The 16168-nt window shown below is 38.2% G+C and overlaps 1 protein-coding gene across 2 annotated transcripts in view; it reads left to right on the top strand.

Annotated features, from left to right (window-relative positions):
- Positions 1-15036, top strand: part of pcdh17 (protocadherin 17) — an 87630-nt gene extending 72594 nt beyond the window's left edge. For both annotated transcript variants that reach the window (XM_057831784.1, XM_057831777.1), the window contains exon 5: positions 9343-15036. In XM_057831784.1, the coding sequence (XP_057687767.1) occupies positions 9343-10034 (692 nt within the window). In that variant the 3' untranslated portion in view covers positions 10035-15036. The remainder of the gene's footprint in view (positions 1-9342) is intronic.
- Positions 15037-16168: the final 1132 nt, after the last annotated feature.

Genomic DNA, 16168 nt, shown 5'->3' with positions numbered 1-16168 from the left:
AATACTGTCATTTGTGGTTTGTGCAAAATGAAATGAGCTTTGGCATGGCAAGAAGCCCAGCACTTCCCCATCTCTACAACAAACAGACCTTTCTCGCCACCCACAGCAGACAGCAATGCTTGGTCATCATTGATCAGGCTTTGTGTGTTTGTTTTTGTTAGAACATGAGCTCACGCTCCCTGTCCTGCTCCTCTTGAGTTTGGATCCCCAACTCTGCTTCGCATAAATGCTCTCTCCTCAGGGTGTTCTTTGAACAACTTAGCCGGGCATTAGCTGATGGAAGGCCCTGTGGTTTGTGACGGAATGCCTGATGAGAGGACATGTTTGATCCTGAGATATATGTCCTTGGTTAAGTCTCAGTATCACCAGCTACCAGGCTCCCCTACTGCTCCTGCCAAGCATTTCCTGCTATGCATCGCCATTCTCTTGCCTCCCACTGTGATGAAAGCTATTACGATTAGAAAAAAAAATGTATCCCTTTCTTCCTAATTTTCTGCTAAGCCGCCCACACCCCTAATCTTTCAATACTTGACCACCTCCATTGGAATTAGCAGTTGTACGTTGTTATACAGTAATTTTTCTCATTTCATTACACAAATTGTGCATGGTACAGCTACAGTGACTACATTTTTACGGTACTCTTTTTAAAAAAATGTCAGAATCTGTTAATATGAACTATTTTAAATACCTGTATTTTTCATGCAGTAGATCCTGACCTAACTACACTGTAATAAAATAAGACAGGCACATTGGATGGTTTCAAAAACACCAAAACTGTAGCTCTAAATGCATGTATTTTTATGACCTCTAATATAAAAAAAGAGCACAACTATTATATATACTTCCTTGGTTAAAAATCACATTAGTAACAGTAGGGGTTTTAAAATGAGTTTACATACATATGTATAGATGAACAATAAATGCATTACAAACTATTTATTCTTCTACTCTGTAAAAGGTATGCATAGTGACCATGACATCACAATTTATTGTATTGTACTGTATTGTATTGTACTATTCAAAAATCCTCTCTTAAATAAAGTTGCCAATTCACTTGACAAAAATATCTGTATTTCATCTGCTGTTGATTTAAGGCCTCATATCTTGTATTTATTTATTTATTTATTTATTACTTTCCCATTTGTGCAATTCAAATATTTTGTCATAATAATAGGTAGGATCACTTAAAGAGGGGTCTGCTTGCATCAGATGGGCTGAACAGCAGTAGGTGCAGAGATTAAAAAGACACACACATTTTGACACACACTCACACACAGTAGGCTCCCTCAGGTGAGCAGGTGCATCTGTGGTCTGTCACAGATGCACTCAGCAATTTGTCAGCTGCCACTCCTCCTGTCCACCCTGGATATGCAGTGTCCAGGAAGAGCAGAAAGGAGGAGAGGGGACAACAATGTCATTCAGTTTGTTTTGGTATCATAAATACAGCACTTTAATGACCCAACAGATTTATTTATTTATTTATTTAACTTCATTATATCTGTGTTAAATCTGTTGTCAAAATATTTCAAAGAAAAATATGTCATTAACACTAGTTAAAAAAATATACAGTATCTCTCTCTTTCTCTCTATCTATCTATCAACTTTGCATCAAAAGTGACATAATTTGCTGAAGGAGACTTAAATCACATCAGACTTAATAAGGCTGCAACAACTAATCGAATAAGACATTACAGTCTGCCTCCTCCCGATTTTGCTGTTTAATTTGTTTAAAAACAAAAAACAAGAGTCATTCACACAATTTATAACAGCGCTTTACCCACGAGAAAAAATGTGATTTAGCAGCACTTTTTTTATTTTATTTGACTGAACAGGACTTTTGTCTGATTTGTGTACTGAGATTTTTTTTTTTAATATGTATTATCCTCAGAACGTTTATTAAAAACTTTTTTTTTTACTTTTTTACTTCATAAAAAGTTTTATGTACTTAGAGTGCAGTTGTAGACTACAGTATAGTTCAGATGGGAAGCTGTAGTAAAATATTATTTTTGAAGGAATTCGTCATCCATTTTGTGTTCATTGTTACTTACAACATGCCTAAAACGACTTCAAGTTAAATTGTGAGGGTAATTCATGTATTTGTTTATTTATTTTCACATTATGCCCAATTTTTTAACATATATAATATATATATATATATATATAAACGCTGTCCCTTTTTCTTTTAATTGCTTCACTGGGGGATTTTCTTCGTACATGTGTCTGCATTCATGCAAGCATACGGTGACTCTTCTCAAGGTGATATTTAGTAGATAGTAGCGACGGGAATCGAAATCCGATTCCAATTCCGAACCGGTTCCTTGTGTTTCGAGGCCTCGACATCACAATGAAAAAGCCTGAACGATCCCTTTAACTATTCCTAAAGACGCATATTGCGTCGTGACGTGTCTTGTTGTCCAGATGCATCAAACTAGCATGGCGCCAAGAACCACTAGCATGGCGTCAAGAACCACCCGCTCCAAAGTTTGGCTACACTTCACCAGGAAAGAGGGTGAAAATGAAAGGTTACGATGGTTTAGCACGAGCATTGCAGCCGTAAACATAACAATGACAGCACGTAGGTTCAAACGCTCGAAAGTGTGTCTTCACTTCATGAGGAAAAATTACAACAAAACGACTTGCAGTCTTGCAAGGTGGAGATAACTGCATCGGGAGGGGATACGACTGCACTGTCCTCACCGAGACGCTAAGGCTTAGTCCTGGCTATACAGCAAGCTAAACTCCCAAATGAGGATACAGAAGACGTTGGTATAATTTGCTGACTTTATTCAACCATCACTTGATGAGTGAAACTAAAAATAGAAATGAAACAACATTTCGTCCCCAATAACAAACAGGTTTGCATCAACGTAAACCAGCAATGATTAGCTGCTGATAACAAAACGGTTAGCATGCGTTCGCTAGCATTAGCACATCGTTCAAACCACTACACAACTGGATTTAAGTGTCCGATCGCGAGTGGAAGCACACAACAACAACACATTAGATGATACATACAGGCGTTGCCTCTGTAGATATTTTACAAGCATTAAAAAAGAACGTAGGCTCTTAGCAGTGTTTCCCCTCTCTCACTAACTCGCGCACTGGCTTGGATGCGGCATTTCTTCTTCGTGTGTAAGCGCACTCTTCTTCACTTGAGCGCGTTCTTCTTCGCGCGAGGAAGCGCAAGGGCGCCCCCACTTGAGCGTGAAAGCGCCATAAAAAATAAAAGGCATGCATTTCAATATACTGGTAAATAATACGCTTTAACAGCGGTCCCCAAAATACGGCCCGCGGGCCGGATACGGCCCGCTCCCACATTTGATCCGGCCCCTGAACAATACCAGAGAGCATTTTGATTTTTTTTTTCTCAATAGTGTTATTCATTATCTGGCCTTTTTCTGTGAAGAACTCAGAGGGTTATTTGGTTATTATCTATTTGATTAATAGTGTTATTATTTATTATCATTATATTATTATATTATTTTTATTTTATTTACTTTTGTTCCGTGAAGAATCCAGAAAGGGTTATTTGATTGCGGCTTTCTGAAAAATGTTATTTTTTTACATTTCAGCACTCCTGCAATCGTCACACTTTTTCTGTGTTCTCTTCAAACTGACCCCGGCCCCTCATCAGTTAAAGGTTATGTGGCCCTCACAGGAAAAAGTTTGGGGACCCCTGCTTTAACACATATTGCCAACGGCAGAACAACGACCTATATGCCAATATATACCAATATTTTTTATTTCTATTAGAAAAATGTTTCAGTAAAATGTTACACATTCTTGTGCATTTGCCACTTATTGGTAGAGTTAATATTGAGGCTTTGGGCCTCTTTTGACCTCGTTGTGAGTTTGTAAGGTTGTGACTTCTGATTAAACAAACTCAATGCCAATCAAAACATTTGTTCTTCTTTTTCCCCAAATTAGAATCAACAAGAGAATCAATAAAGAATTGAATCGGTAGGCAATATCAATAATGGAATCGGAATCGTAAAAATCCTATCAATTCTCATCCCTAGTAGATAGTAATAGTCATTTCGTATATACAGTTCCATAGTGGTTATGGCTAACCATTGCATTTACCTTAATAGTATTCTTAAATCTTACATACGTATGTGCTCCACGACAACGGTCTACTCAGTACATATTCAATGTTTGAATACAAGATTATCAGTAAATCCCATGCTCACTTTGTTGTAACAATTTAAAACTGTTCCTCCCACCCTCCACGCACAAAAAGCACTGTGTGACAGAGGTACATTAATCACAGAGATGAGTAATAACGCAAAGAGGTTTGGGGAGAAAGGGCCATTCGGGCAAAAAGTATGGTTAGGAAAATCACACATAGCTTTTTGACACGCACTGATACGCAAACACATTGATATTTTCCCTGGTTGATGTGCACAACCTACCTGCAGTGTAGGCATATTAGATTGGATAGATTGGAAGCATCGAATCAAGAAAAGAAGGGAAAACATCATGGGATTATGGGAATAGTTGACCAGCTTTTTGTGGATACATATGATTCACATGACATGTGGGAATTAGAATATAATTTTATTATTATTATTTTTTTTTTTTTTTTCAGTGAAAAATCTGTGGAACATTTTGTATAGTTTGTAGACATAAGAGACATTGTATGACCCAGTAGAAACATTACTTTTTTTTTCTCCAGATAATGATAAATCCATTGGTATTTAATCTTACTCAACTGTATACAATGCAATGGCAATGATGAATTGTATATGTTCAAATATTATGTAACTGTTGCACTTCAACCTAATGGAAATATTCAATAGCTTCATGTCTGCTCTATTTCATTGGTATTTTTGATCTAAATGATGACATTAAGGGCACTTTCACATTAGACCAAGAGGACCAGGGTTCGGTTGGAAAGATACCTCGCAGCTACACTTGTAAATGACTTGTTTAAAATGTTCAGTATTCACACTGCACCAACTGAACTTTCCGAGTAGCATCACATGGACGAAAAGGCGCACTCATTGATTGGACAAATTTAGAAGAGGAAACACCTCCCTTCTGGGAAGGGAGGGAGCATGGAGCGTCTCAGCAGCTGCACGTAATGTCGCATAAGCGCACCCTGGTCCGCTTGCATTCACAAGCGAAGCAGCGTGCGCTTAAAGCGGACCGAGTCCCAAGATTTTTTTGCGAAATAGTGTTTGTATGGTCTGAACTACAGTTTGAATGTGCATCCATATTTACAAAACGAAGCGGACTATCTGAGAAAAAGAACTATGGTCCGTTTAAAACGGACCAAACAGTGCTAGTGTGAAAGCGCCCTAAATTTAATATGAGATTAAGTTGTGAACTGAAAATGAGTCAAAAATGGATAAAAATTAGGCTACGTTCACGGTGTCGATGTCCATTTCAGATTTTTTTGTCTGGGTGTGTGTAGCCATTTATATTTTCACAAATGTATGTGCCTTGCATCGTAAAGGGAATGTGTCCGTGACATTACAGGCATTACAGTGTTTACAGTAGTAAATAAATATTGTTCCCTTCAAGAGGTCTCCACAGTCACACTTTTGGGGCAATTTTGATGATTCTATGCTATCAGAGCCAATATTTTTACAGGCTCAAAAAAACCTGTCATGTTGCCACTCAGGTTGGTGTCTTGTGGCACTAACTTTGAAGTCCTACTCCTTTATCAATCCTCAGAGACCTACTTTTTTTATATATATTTTTTTTAAATATGTGTTATTTAATTTATTTTTTGTATATTTTTTGACCAGTGTCGTTTTGAAACTTCAACCACTATATACGATATACATATATAAAATGAATAAACGTTGTACTCGGACATGCTTATTTGTATTTGTTTTATTCCTGGAATTAAATGTTAAATGTTAATGTGTACACAGGTGTACACACAAATGTGGGTAGCATTAGTGGTATTTGCCCATACGGCCACTCAGCCCAAAGCATTTACAGGGCTCTCAAGCAACTCTGACCTTTACTTTTCAGCCCACCTTGTTTCCTCTTCAAATGACTGCTTTAACATTGGAAATGTCAAGCTCCCTTTTCCAGGGTATTTTGGCTTCTTCAGTCATTTGCAAAGTGTTGATCACATATTTTCATCTTGAGAGGCAAGTCTCTCAGGACAATACTTTAGATAGCTTACACCAAAAACAAGCCAACCCCGGGCACTCAAGCACATTTACTTGGTAGAATGAAAATAATATACAGTATACAGTACAGTATATATTAGTTCCATGTTTATGGTTTGTTTCCATTTTTTTTTTATACAAGAGTTCATACATTTTATGCTATATAAAGTACTCTTAAATACATTCCTGTGCAATACATGTAACTACACCAGTGTTTTTGTTTTTTTTTTTAACCTTTTTTGAGTCAGGGCACATGTTTACATTGGAAAAATTCTTGCGGCACACCACAAACCAAAAATGTTCCGAAATTTCTTTCTGTCCAGTATATTTAATAGTAAATATAGTTCTCAGTATTTATACTTACTCAGTGTGAAACTGTGTTTGGATGAACACAAAGCTGATATCCTGGCAGGAATCTTCTTCAACAGCTCTCAGTCTGTCTGTGTTTTTATTTTTTATAGTAGTTAGGCTTGAAAAGCTCAGAATTGTCAGATAGGGGAACTTTAGCAATGTCTTTAGCCTCATCAGGGCCGAGCATTTCGCTGACAATGGCTTTGCAGGCAGGTAGTATTCAGGTCTCTGCCGTAGTGTGGGACTTTTTGGCTGTAGCAACAAGGTGATTGACTTTGACGCCTTTCTCATTTACCTTTGTAGTTTTTCTCAAAAAAGCCTGTTTCTCTTTGTTTTCACGAAGGTGAACAAAATAGTCCATCGACTTGTTTTCAAGCGACAGGTGTTTCGTTTGAAGATGACGTTTAAGCTTGCTTGGCACCATGGCGCTGTTGGATAGCTCCTCGTGTCGCGTTCATGAACTACTCTTATTTCTAGCCATCAGCCACCTTGCTGTCCTCGACAATGTGTTGGAATAAAAAACGGGGAGGATTGACGGTTGTCACATATGGATAAAATTGAAAAGACATTTTCGTGCATATTGACAGTTGACAAGTCTAATCAAATGATCTACAGTAGACATACCGGGGTCAACATGGCTGATGACGCAACATAAGCAATATCTTGCTCATTTGCATTCGACCGAAAACTTTCTACTTCTTTCCCACTGCAACGTCGCCTGACGACGTATAAAAAAGCGATATTGGATAATTCCTCGCGGCACACCTGACAATGCCGCGGCACACCGATTGAAGAACATTGAACTACCGTATTTTTCGGACTATAAGTCACACCTGAGTATAAGTCGCACCAGCCATAAAATGCCCAACATTGAGGGAAAAAAAATATATAAGTCACACCGGAGAAAAATTCGCATTTTTGGGGGAAATTTACTTGATAAAATCCAACACAAAGAACAGATATGTCATCTTGAAAGGCAATTTAAGATAAAAATACAATAGAGAACAACATGCTGAATGTACAGTATGATAATGTTACATGATGCATGAACAACAAAATGCGAACGTGGCCGGTATGTTAACGAAACACGTACAAGATTTATTCATATAACTATAGCATAAAGAACATGCTAAGTTTACCAAACCATCAGTGTCACTCCAAAACACCATATACCAAATAACATGAGAAATGATGTAATAATGTGTTTATAATTTCACACATAAGTCGCTCCAGAGTATTAGTTGCACCCCCAGCCAAACTATGAAAAAAACTGCGACTTACAGTCCGAAAAATACGGTAGATAATTCACTCTTTCACATATTTCATTTGTTCCAGGCCACAGAAAGATTGTTTTATTTTGATTGGCATGTGCATAATAAACCACTCCCTGCAAATCAGTACTTTGTAGAGCTCGAGTACCTTTTGCGGCAGTCATACTTTCATGTTGATTTTGTTATGTTTCGTGTAGTCAGTGGGATTTTGCCCATCCGCACAAGAAAAGCAATACAGGTTTTACTGTATTTTTAACCAATCGTTTCCCCTCCACTTAGACAAGTTTTTCAGAGAGGGTTGTTGAGGGCTGTTGAAAACATTCCCACTGCATGATGCTTAGATGAATCTGTCTCACTGTGGAGATGGTTTTGTTGGAGTGATATAATGCACTTGGTGTGCGTCAGACATTGACTTTTCCTTGAACTTTTTTTTTATCTCCGGTAGATGATGGATGGATCACCAAAGCAACTTCTTCCATGGAGTTAAATTTGAAATTATTTTTAAAGATTTGTAGTCATTATTACGGTATTGTTATTTACAGATTTTTATTTATTTATTTATTTAATAGAAAAGAGGACACGAATAACTTGTGCATACGGTTTTGCCATTGATCTGAAACCGTGAATTCATTGTTATACTGTTTATGAAATATGAAATGTACCACAAAACATGTGTCATGTTTCTACTGTAGTTTAATTATCATTGTCATGTCCTTGTCATGCCATGCCATTAAACAGGGATTTTTGTAATATTTTGTATAAATTCTACACAAAATAAAAAGTAGTTTTCCCTCACAAGTGATGCATACTGTATGACCCGCAGTAATCATTGTTAGTAGTCATACTGATTCACAATAATGACACTGTGTAACCTCATGATTAAATTTATTTTCACAATGTAATACACAAAGGTGATAAGAGTTTGGTCCATCTTGTTACACGACATGAAGGAACAATTACAGAAATGTATAATCTCATCTTCGTACGGTCACACAGGGATTCATTTGTTTATTTACAACTGTTGCAATCTTTTTCTCTCTTTCTGTCCCATCCCAAACATAATTGTGGGGCACCATTTGCTTTTCTTCTATTTTTCACTTTATGCCCAGGAGGAGAAAAAAAATATTTCCTTTTTGGTTTCTTTTTTTTAATGTTATTATTGGATTCATTTGCACAGGCATGAACACTCCCATAATCAGCCAAAGTGTGCAGCCGTCTGATAGAGATGAAAGAAAAGAATATACACACGCACACCAAATAAGGGGGGTGGGGTGGGATCGTGCGAGCCATTTGGCACCGAGTTTCTGTCAAGGGAGGGCTTCAAAAGCCTACTGACATGAATTTATGATAACGGTACGATGCCTTTGCCAAACTTCAACTGTTGTTTTTCTCTAACTCTGTCCCCATCACGCCTGCATAGTGTACACTGCCACCTCCTTGATTGGAGCTTTGAAAAATGGTAGCCAGTGCTCCCTTCCAAGTGTGGTCAGGTTAGGGTTTAGAAATGTAGCCTACATCCGTTTCTGTTCTGCAATTCACAATGATGGACTATACATGATTTCATAGAACTCTTCTCCACCTTTTCTTTACAGATGAGGACTGTTTGAATTGTACTGAAGAGTGCCGAGTACTGGGTCATTCTGACCGCTGCTGGATGCCGCAGTTCCCTGCTGGAGGAAACCAGGCAGAGGGTGTTGATTACCGCAACAACATGTTTGTGCCAGCAGGGATGGAGAGCGTGCCTGAGACAGAAAGCTACGAGACTGTCAACCCCAATGGCAAAAAAACATTCTGTACATTTGGTAAGGAGCGCCGTGATCACACCATCCTCATAGCAAATGTCAAACCTTATTTAAAGGCAAAACGAGCCCTCAGCCCATTGCTCCAAGAGGTTCCCTCAGCACCAGACAGTCCAGTCAAGGGCTGTTCCACCACATGTTCTTCAGTAAAGAGTCCGGCTGATGGCGCTGAAGGCAAGCCTCCTCTTGCCACCTGTTCTGGCTACTATGGACCTCCTGACGGCCAATACCTCTCACCCACCAAACAAAACAGGGAGCATGGGGTGTACCCGCTGTTGCCTCCTTCAGACCCAGTGGCCAAGGTACTTGCCGAGGCCCGCTCCAGAATCAGTCAAGAGACCAGAGGAGAAATGGAGTGTGTGCTGGAACAGGTGGAGCCTGATTTGAGCCGTGATGGAATGGATGCAGACCAGGTGGTAAGAGACATTGACAAGCTTTTGCAGGACTGCAGAGGAAGTGAGGCTACTGGCACACTGAGGAAGTGATTAAAAAAAAAAAAATGAACAAAATCAAGATGTTGAGTTTGGATTCAGAAACTTTTCCAAAAACTCAAGCCAAACTGTCACCAAAAGTAATACAAACATGTCTCTTTTGATGGAGCTTTTCTCACGGTATAAAAGACTACCAACACTGAGCTGACTATGACAATTTTCGTTAAGAATCATTTGGCAAAGGTTCAAATGAGAAAATCCCAACCAAGAAAAAAATACACTGGGACATCTGAAATTTGATGAATTTATATGTTACTTGTGTTTTGGATTTTCAAGAAAGAGCAGAGGATAGAGCCTCTGGCACCTCGCAAGATATTATCCAAGTGCCCACCAGCTCATTAGTTTGTTTTTCAGAGTCTTTCGTGAAATCCTACACAGTTGTAGGTGCATTTGTTATAAGTGTGATGGCCATAGAAGATGGAAAAAAGAATGGACTTTAACATGACAATCTGTGATGACTGACAAATGGATTCTATTGGGACAATAACCGGCCAAAATACAGAAAAAAAAACTTTATGTTTGGTGATTTTAATGTGGGTGTTTAATGTGATGGATTATGTGTGTGAACCTGAAGGGATTGGTAATCAGGGCTTTGATCAAAAGATTGTGATCTTTTCGGACTGGTTAGGATTATAGGGGACTAATGCTCCACTGAACCAGAATTTGATGTAACCATATTTTTCAATCACCATTTGTAGCCATGTGTAAGATGTGTCTGTCTTCATGCTTCTATTCAAACATTTATGATGCTGACCAGTGTCATCGCACTTCTACACGTGCACAACACGCACAAGCACTGACACCCTGCACTACACACCTGAAAGCATACACATTACTGGCCACTTGTGTAGTTGTTGTATACATTTACATCATAAGCTTTCAGTCCTTTGTGTACAGTGAATTTCCATGTGTGTGGCAATGCCTTAAGGCAATCACAAGTTGTATAAAAAGGGACATTTTTCATCAACTGTGAAAAAATATTGTCTATATGATTATATAGATGCCTACATGTAAGATTTCATGTAATATGTCCAAATATTAACAAAATATTTATACATTTTTATGTTTAAAAAGAAATGAAGAATCTTTGCAAAAAGTGTCCTTTAGTTAAGGCCAAGTGTGGGAAAAGAACGACAAAGGACACTGCCTCTTTTTTGATGACAAATATTAAAAAATGTCCCTTCACATTATCACTATACATACTATCATTCTATGTATAAATGTATTCGATTTAGATGTGTCAACATCAAAAAAGACATTTTTATTCATTTCATTACTATTTCTGTGTATTGAGCCAAATTGTTGTGTACAAAAGCTATATTGTGTATTTTATTAAATTAATATATAGTTGTGTTGCAATATACATGGGCTTATATTGTATTTGGCAAACGTTGCCTTAGTAGCTGTCAAACTCTGTGAGTTTGCTTTAGTTTGGGTTTTTGTTGGTGTTTTGTTTTGTTTTCCTCCCTTATTCTGCATCTTTGCCAAGTGGCTTCAGTGCTTTTGAGATGTTTTTTTTTTTTTTTTCCTGAGATTCAGCTGGATCCAACACAATAATTTTTGAAAGCTTAATGAGCCAGCTAGCTGATTTACAACGCAACTCAAAACCACCAAGAACAACAACAGAAAAATGCAAAGACCACAATATAACTATTAGGGTATTTTCACTGAGCCAATATTTACAGGGCAGCTATATTCTTTAACAGGAGTTAATATGCATATGTTTGTGTTTATCTTTTTTACTTTGAACACGCCCCCAAAACACAAACAAAAACAGCCATATGGAAAATAGAGCGAATTTTCTTGGTGATTATCAAACTGCCTTACTGTCTCTACTGAGAGCATACATTATCTGTGGAGCTTATGAGACCCCGGTTCACCAGAATGTGCATTTTTAATAAAGGACCAAAGGAGGTGTCCCTTCTGCAGTCCCTGTTATCTATCAATGTCCACCTTCTCATCACATGCTAGAATTCTCCTAGAAAATGGACATCTGAAATTCTATCTGCTATGAACTTGATGTCTTAGCTATTTAGGTATACCCTAGTATATTCACATTGAGGCTTTCTTAAAATATTTACACAGACATTTATTTTTTCAAATTTTGGCAAGTTTTAGCCACTGTGAAATAATATTGGGAGGTGCTTTTTCTAATGTTCCTCAAAAGTAAAACATGCCCAGCTGCTGGCATGCATTTTTACCACAAAACCATGTATGATGCACCCATGAGAGGGAACAGTGGCTTACTGTATATATTTATTTAGCTCCTAGTGTGTTTTAATCGGGAAAGTATAATGTGAGTTTTAACAGCAAGAAAAATTACATTCCATCCTGCATGACTAACCATGTCAAGTTATTTCTCTTCATTTGTCACATTTTTAATGAAGTTACTGGTTTGACATACAGTATCCTCTGCCTTCCTCATGCTATTTTTTTCTGTTTTGTCTGCTTATTTAGTGCTATTGTGTGTATTTTTGTACCAATTTCATTCACACTCTCTAAAAAGTGTTTGATTATTATTATTATTTTTTTTTTTTAATCTGACCGGCCGATATAAAAAAATCTTTATTTAAAACTGGGTTATTTCGGCTCAGATATAGCCACGCCTCTCTCTCCTGCCTCCTGTCTTCTGCACTAATATTCACCCTGTCTTCTGATTGGTTAAATGGTAAGGATAAATGGAGATACACTTATATTACGCCTTTCCATCTTTTTATGCCATCAAAGCGCTTTGCGCTATATCCTCATCTACCTACTGGTGACACAGGCAGTACCAGGAGTAACGTGGGGTTTTGTGTCTTGCTCAAGGATACTTAGATGAGGTCACAAGAACTATTTATTTAACCTTCAACTTTATAAAACGTTTCTGTGTCTAGGAAATTCAGGCATTTCTGGAACTATTATTTTCTATTTGTGTGATTCAATAAACATGCTTTAGTCATTTCAATGAAATTCAGTGTTTGCATGATTAAACATTTTTTACGCCAACTTTACCCTTTTACTGCAAATGATTATCTGCTCCGAAAATCTATTACCGACCCCTCTAACTACTAATAATCAGTATCGGTCTTAAAAAAAAACATATCGGTCGATCTCTATTTTTATTTTATTTTTTGTCTTGTTTCCCTCAGTGACCCGAGTGTCTCAGCTTAGTGTAGCAGTGTGTGGGACTAGTAGGCCTGTCACGATAATTACTTGATCATTTAATGATCATATATGAAAAATGGCCTATAATTTTGATTTTCAGGGAGCGATAGCTACACATCATTCGAGTTATTCTAGCTTTCCCTTGTCACAGTGGTGCAGCTGGTAGAGTGGGTCATCCTTTGATCGAAGGCTCGGGAGTTTTAATATGACTCCCCTTTTAAAAAACCCCATGGGTCTGGCAGCACCTTGCATGGCAGCAGCACCCCACTGGTGTGTGAATGTGTGCATGAATTTGAACACATGCAAAGCATTTTGTGACATCTGTCAGTGAAAGGTGTGATATAAGTAAAGTTGCTTTGCATTTCTGTGAACAAACTAGCTCTCTGATGAGGGTGGGACTCACTTAAATATACCCACAAACAGTGTGGAGAATAGTGGTGTATGATTCTGCATATTTTGGCATCGAGCCAGTCCAGGTAATGAGTGCCACTATTGCTGGTACAAATATAATACACGTACTGTTAAATATTTAAGGCATATTGCTAATTGTATCACTAAATCTAATTTTTCATTTCCTTCTAGTGTTTCTGTGATAAGTAATATAATGTAATGTTATAATATGCCAGCAGGAGAAAAATCAACGATTGGATCGTTTATCACAACAGTTTCTGGAAAAAAAAAAAAATCCTACATACAAGTACCACGAGTGGTACATGGGCTCCCTCCACGTACTTGGAGAGTAAAGTATATTTTTAGTTGGTCTTTGGTACTATGACTACTAATTTTTAAAACCACAGGACTTGGCTTAAGTGGAAAATATTTAAGGATTTTAAAATGGGTAGTTTGTGTTGCCTCTCTTGAAAAATAATGTTAGCCTGACATTTGCATTATATACACAGTAGAGAGAGTTCTAATGAGCTGTTCAAAATACATCCGCCCACAGAAGCCAACTCTTGTTCAAAACACTGCCTTTCATTTAAATGCAAAGGCCCTTAAAGTTAAACTAAAGGGTGAAATGGAGGGCAAATCACTACCTAGATAGTTGTGACACTTCTTGTCAACTAGTGTTATTTAATTTTATGTCATTGTGTCCCATTGTCATGCAGGATCAAACATTCTTTACACCACATCAAGCTTCTTTGTTTCCATATAAAGTTAAAATAAACACCTCTTTTCTTGCTGATAAGCATACTCTACTGTATATTGAATGCTACAATCTGAATTCAAACAGTGTCTACACTTGTTTTACTTGTAAGTCTTCTTTTGGAAAATATTAAGTTTTACTGCCACAGCTGAGTGCTGTCCCCTCTAACGGTGTTTCCCTGACCCAGCGACTGTCTGTTGGTGTGTAAACTTCAGGTTAGAAAGTAGCTGGTTCTTGTATATGGAAGGAACTCTAAAGCCATGACTCCTCTCCCAGTCTATTTACTGTCCAATAGCGCAAGGTCTGATACTGACGTCACCACATATAGATACTGGAGCACAAAACGAGGCCTCCGAGATTGCGGTATGTTATCATTCCAAGATGGAGAAGTATTTCATAAATCTGCAATGGGTTTTTTCAGTACATTGTTCGGTTTTACCAGATTATTAGGGCAAGGTCTTGTAATATGTGGCTCAACCCCATTGTCTCACTAATGGCGCTGCAAGTACAAACACACCTACAACAGGCTGCTTTGGTCAGTGCAGCAAACATCTTGTGTTTGTCGGTGTCATCTTTCCCCCTCCCTTAAAACCTGTACTGCACAGTATATTGCTCCACGCTACAACAGGCAACTTGTGAAGAACAGATAAATCCAAATGGATTATTTAAACTGCTATTGTCTAAAGGCTTTGTTCATTGTGGAAAAAAGATGAAAAGTTCAAATAAAATAATCTATTACTAATAATGTTGTCTTTGTCATTTTTGTAAAATTTGTCACAACTATGTATTCAACAAGTGTTTTAACCTTTGATAACTGATAGTTCTGCTCGTCAGGTTTATTTATCATAAAATTAAGGATGTACAGTGGGGCAAATAAGTATTTAGTCAACCATCAACCGTGCAAGTTATCCCACTTGAAAATATTAGAGAGGCCTGTAATTTTCAACCTGGGTAAACCTCAACCATGAGAGACAGAATGTGGGAAAAAAACAACAGAAAATCACATTGTTTGATTTTTAAAGAATTTATTTGCAAATCATGGTGGAAAATTAGTATTTGGTCAATACCCAAAGTTCATCTCAATACTTTGTAATGGAGGCCAATAACGGAGGCCAAACGTTTTCTGTAACTCTTTACAAGCTTTTCACACACTGTTGCTGTTATTTTGGCCCATTCCTCCATGCAGATCTCCTCTACAGCAGTGATGTTTTGGGGCTGTCGTTGGGCAACACGGACTTTCAACTCCCTCCACAGATTTTCTATGGGGTTGAGATCTGGAGACTGGCTAGGCCACTCCAGGACCTTGAAATGCCACTCCTTTGTTGCCCTGGCTGTGTGTTTGGGATCATTGTCATGCGGAAAGACCCAGCCACGTTTCATCTTCAATGCCCTTGCTGATGGAAGGAGATTTTCACTCAAAATCTCTCCATACGTGACCCCATTCATTCTTTCCTTTACATAGATCAGTCGTCCTGGTCCCTTTGCAGAAAAACAGCCCCAAAGCATGATGTTTCCACCCCCATGCTTCACATTGGGTATGGTGTTCTTCGGATGCAATTCAGTATTCTTTCTCCTCCAAACACGAGAACCTGTGTTTCTACCAAAAAGTTCTATTTTGGTTTCATCTGACCATAACACATTCTCCCAGTCCTCTTCTGGATCATCCAAATGCTCTCTAGCGAACACGGGCCTGGAAGTGTACTTTCTTCAGCAGGGGGACACGTCTGGCAGTGCAGGATTTGAGTCCCTGGCGGCACATTGTGTTACTGATAGTAGCCTTTGTTACTGTGGTCCCAGCTCTCTGTAGGTCATTTACTAGGTCCCCTCGTGTGGTTCT

The sequence above is a fragment of the Corythoichthys intestinalis genome, chromosome 1 (genome assembly GCF_030265065.1).
Source record: "Corythoichthys intestinalis isolate RoL2023-P3 chromosome 1, ASM3026506v1, whole genome shotgun sequence".
Classification (NCBI taxonomy): Eukaryota; Metazoa; Chordata; class Actinopteri; order Syngnathiformes; family Syngnathidae; genus Corythoichthys; species Corythoichthys intestinalis.
This window is presented reverse-complemented; position numbering and strand designations above follow the sequence as displayed.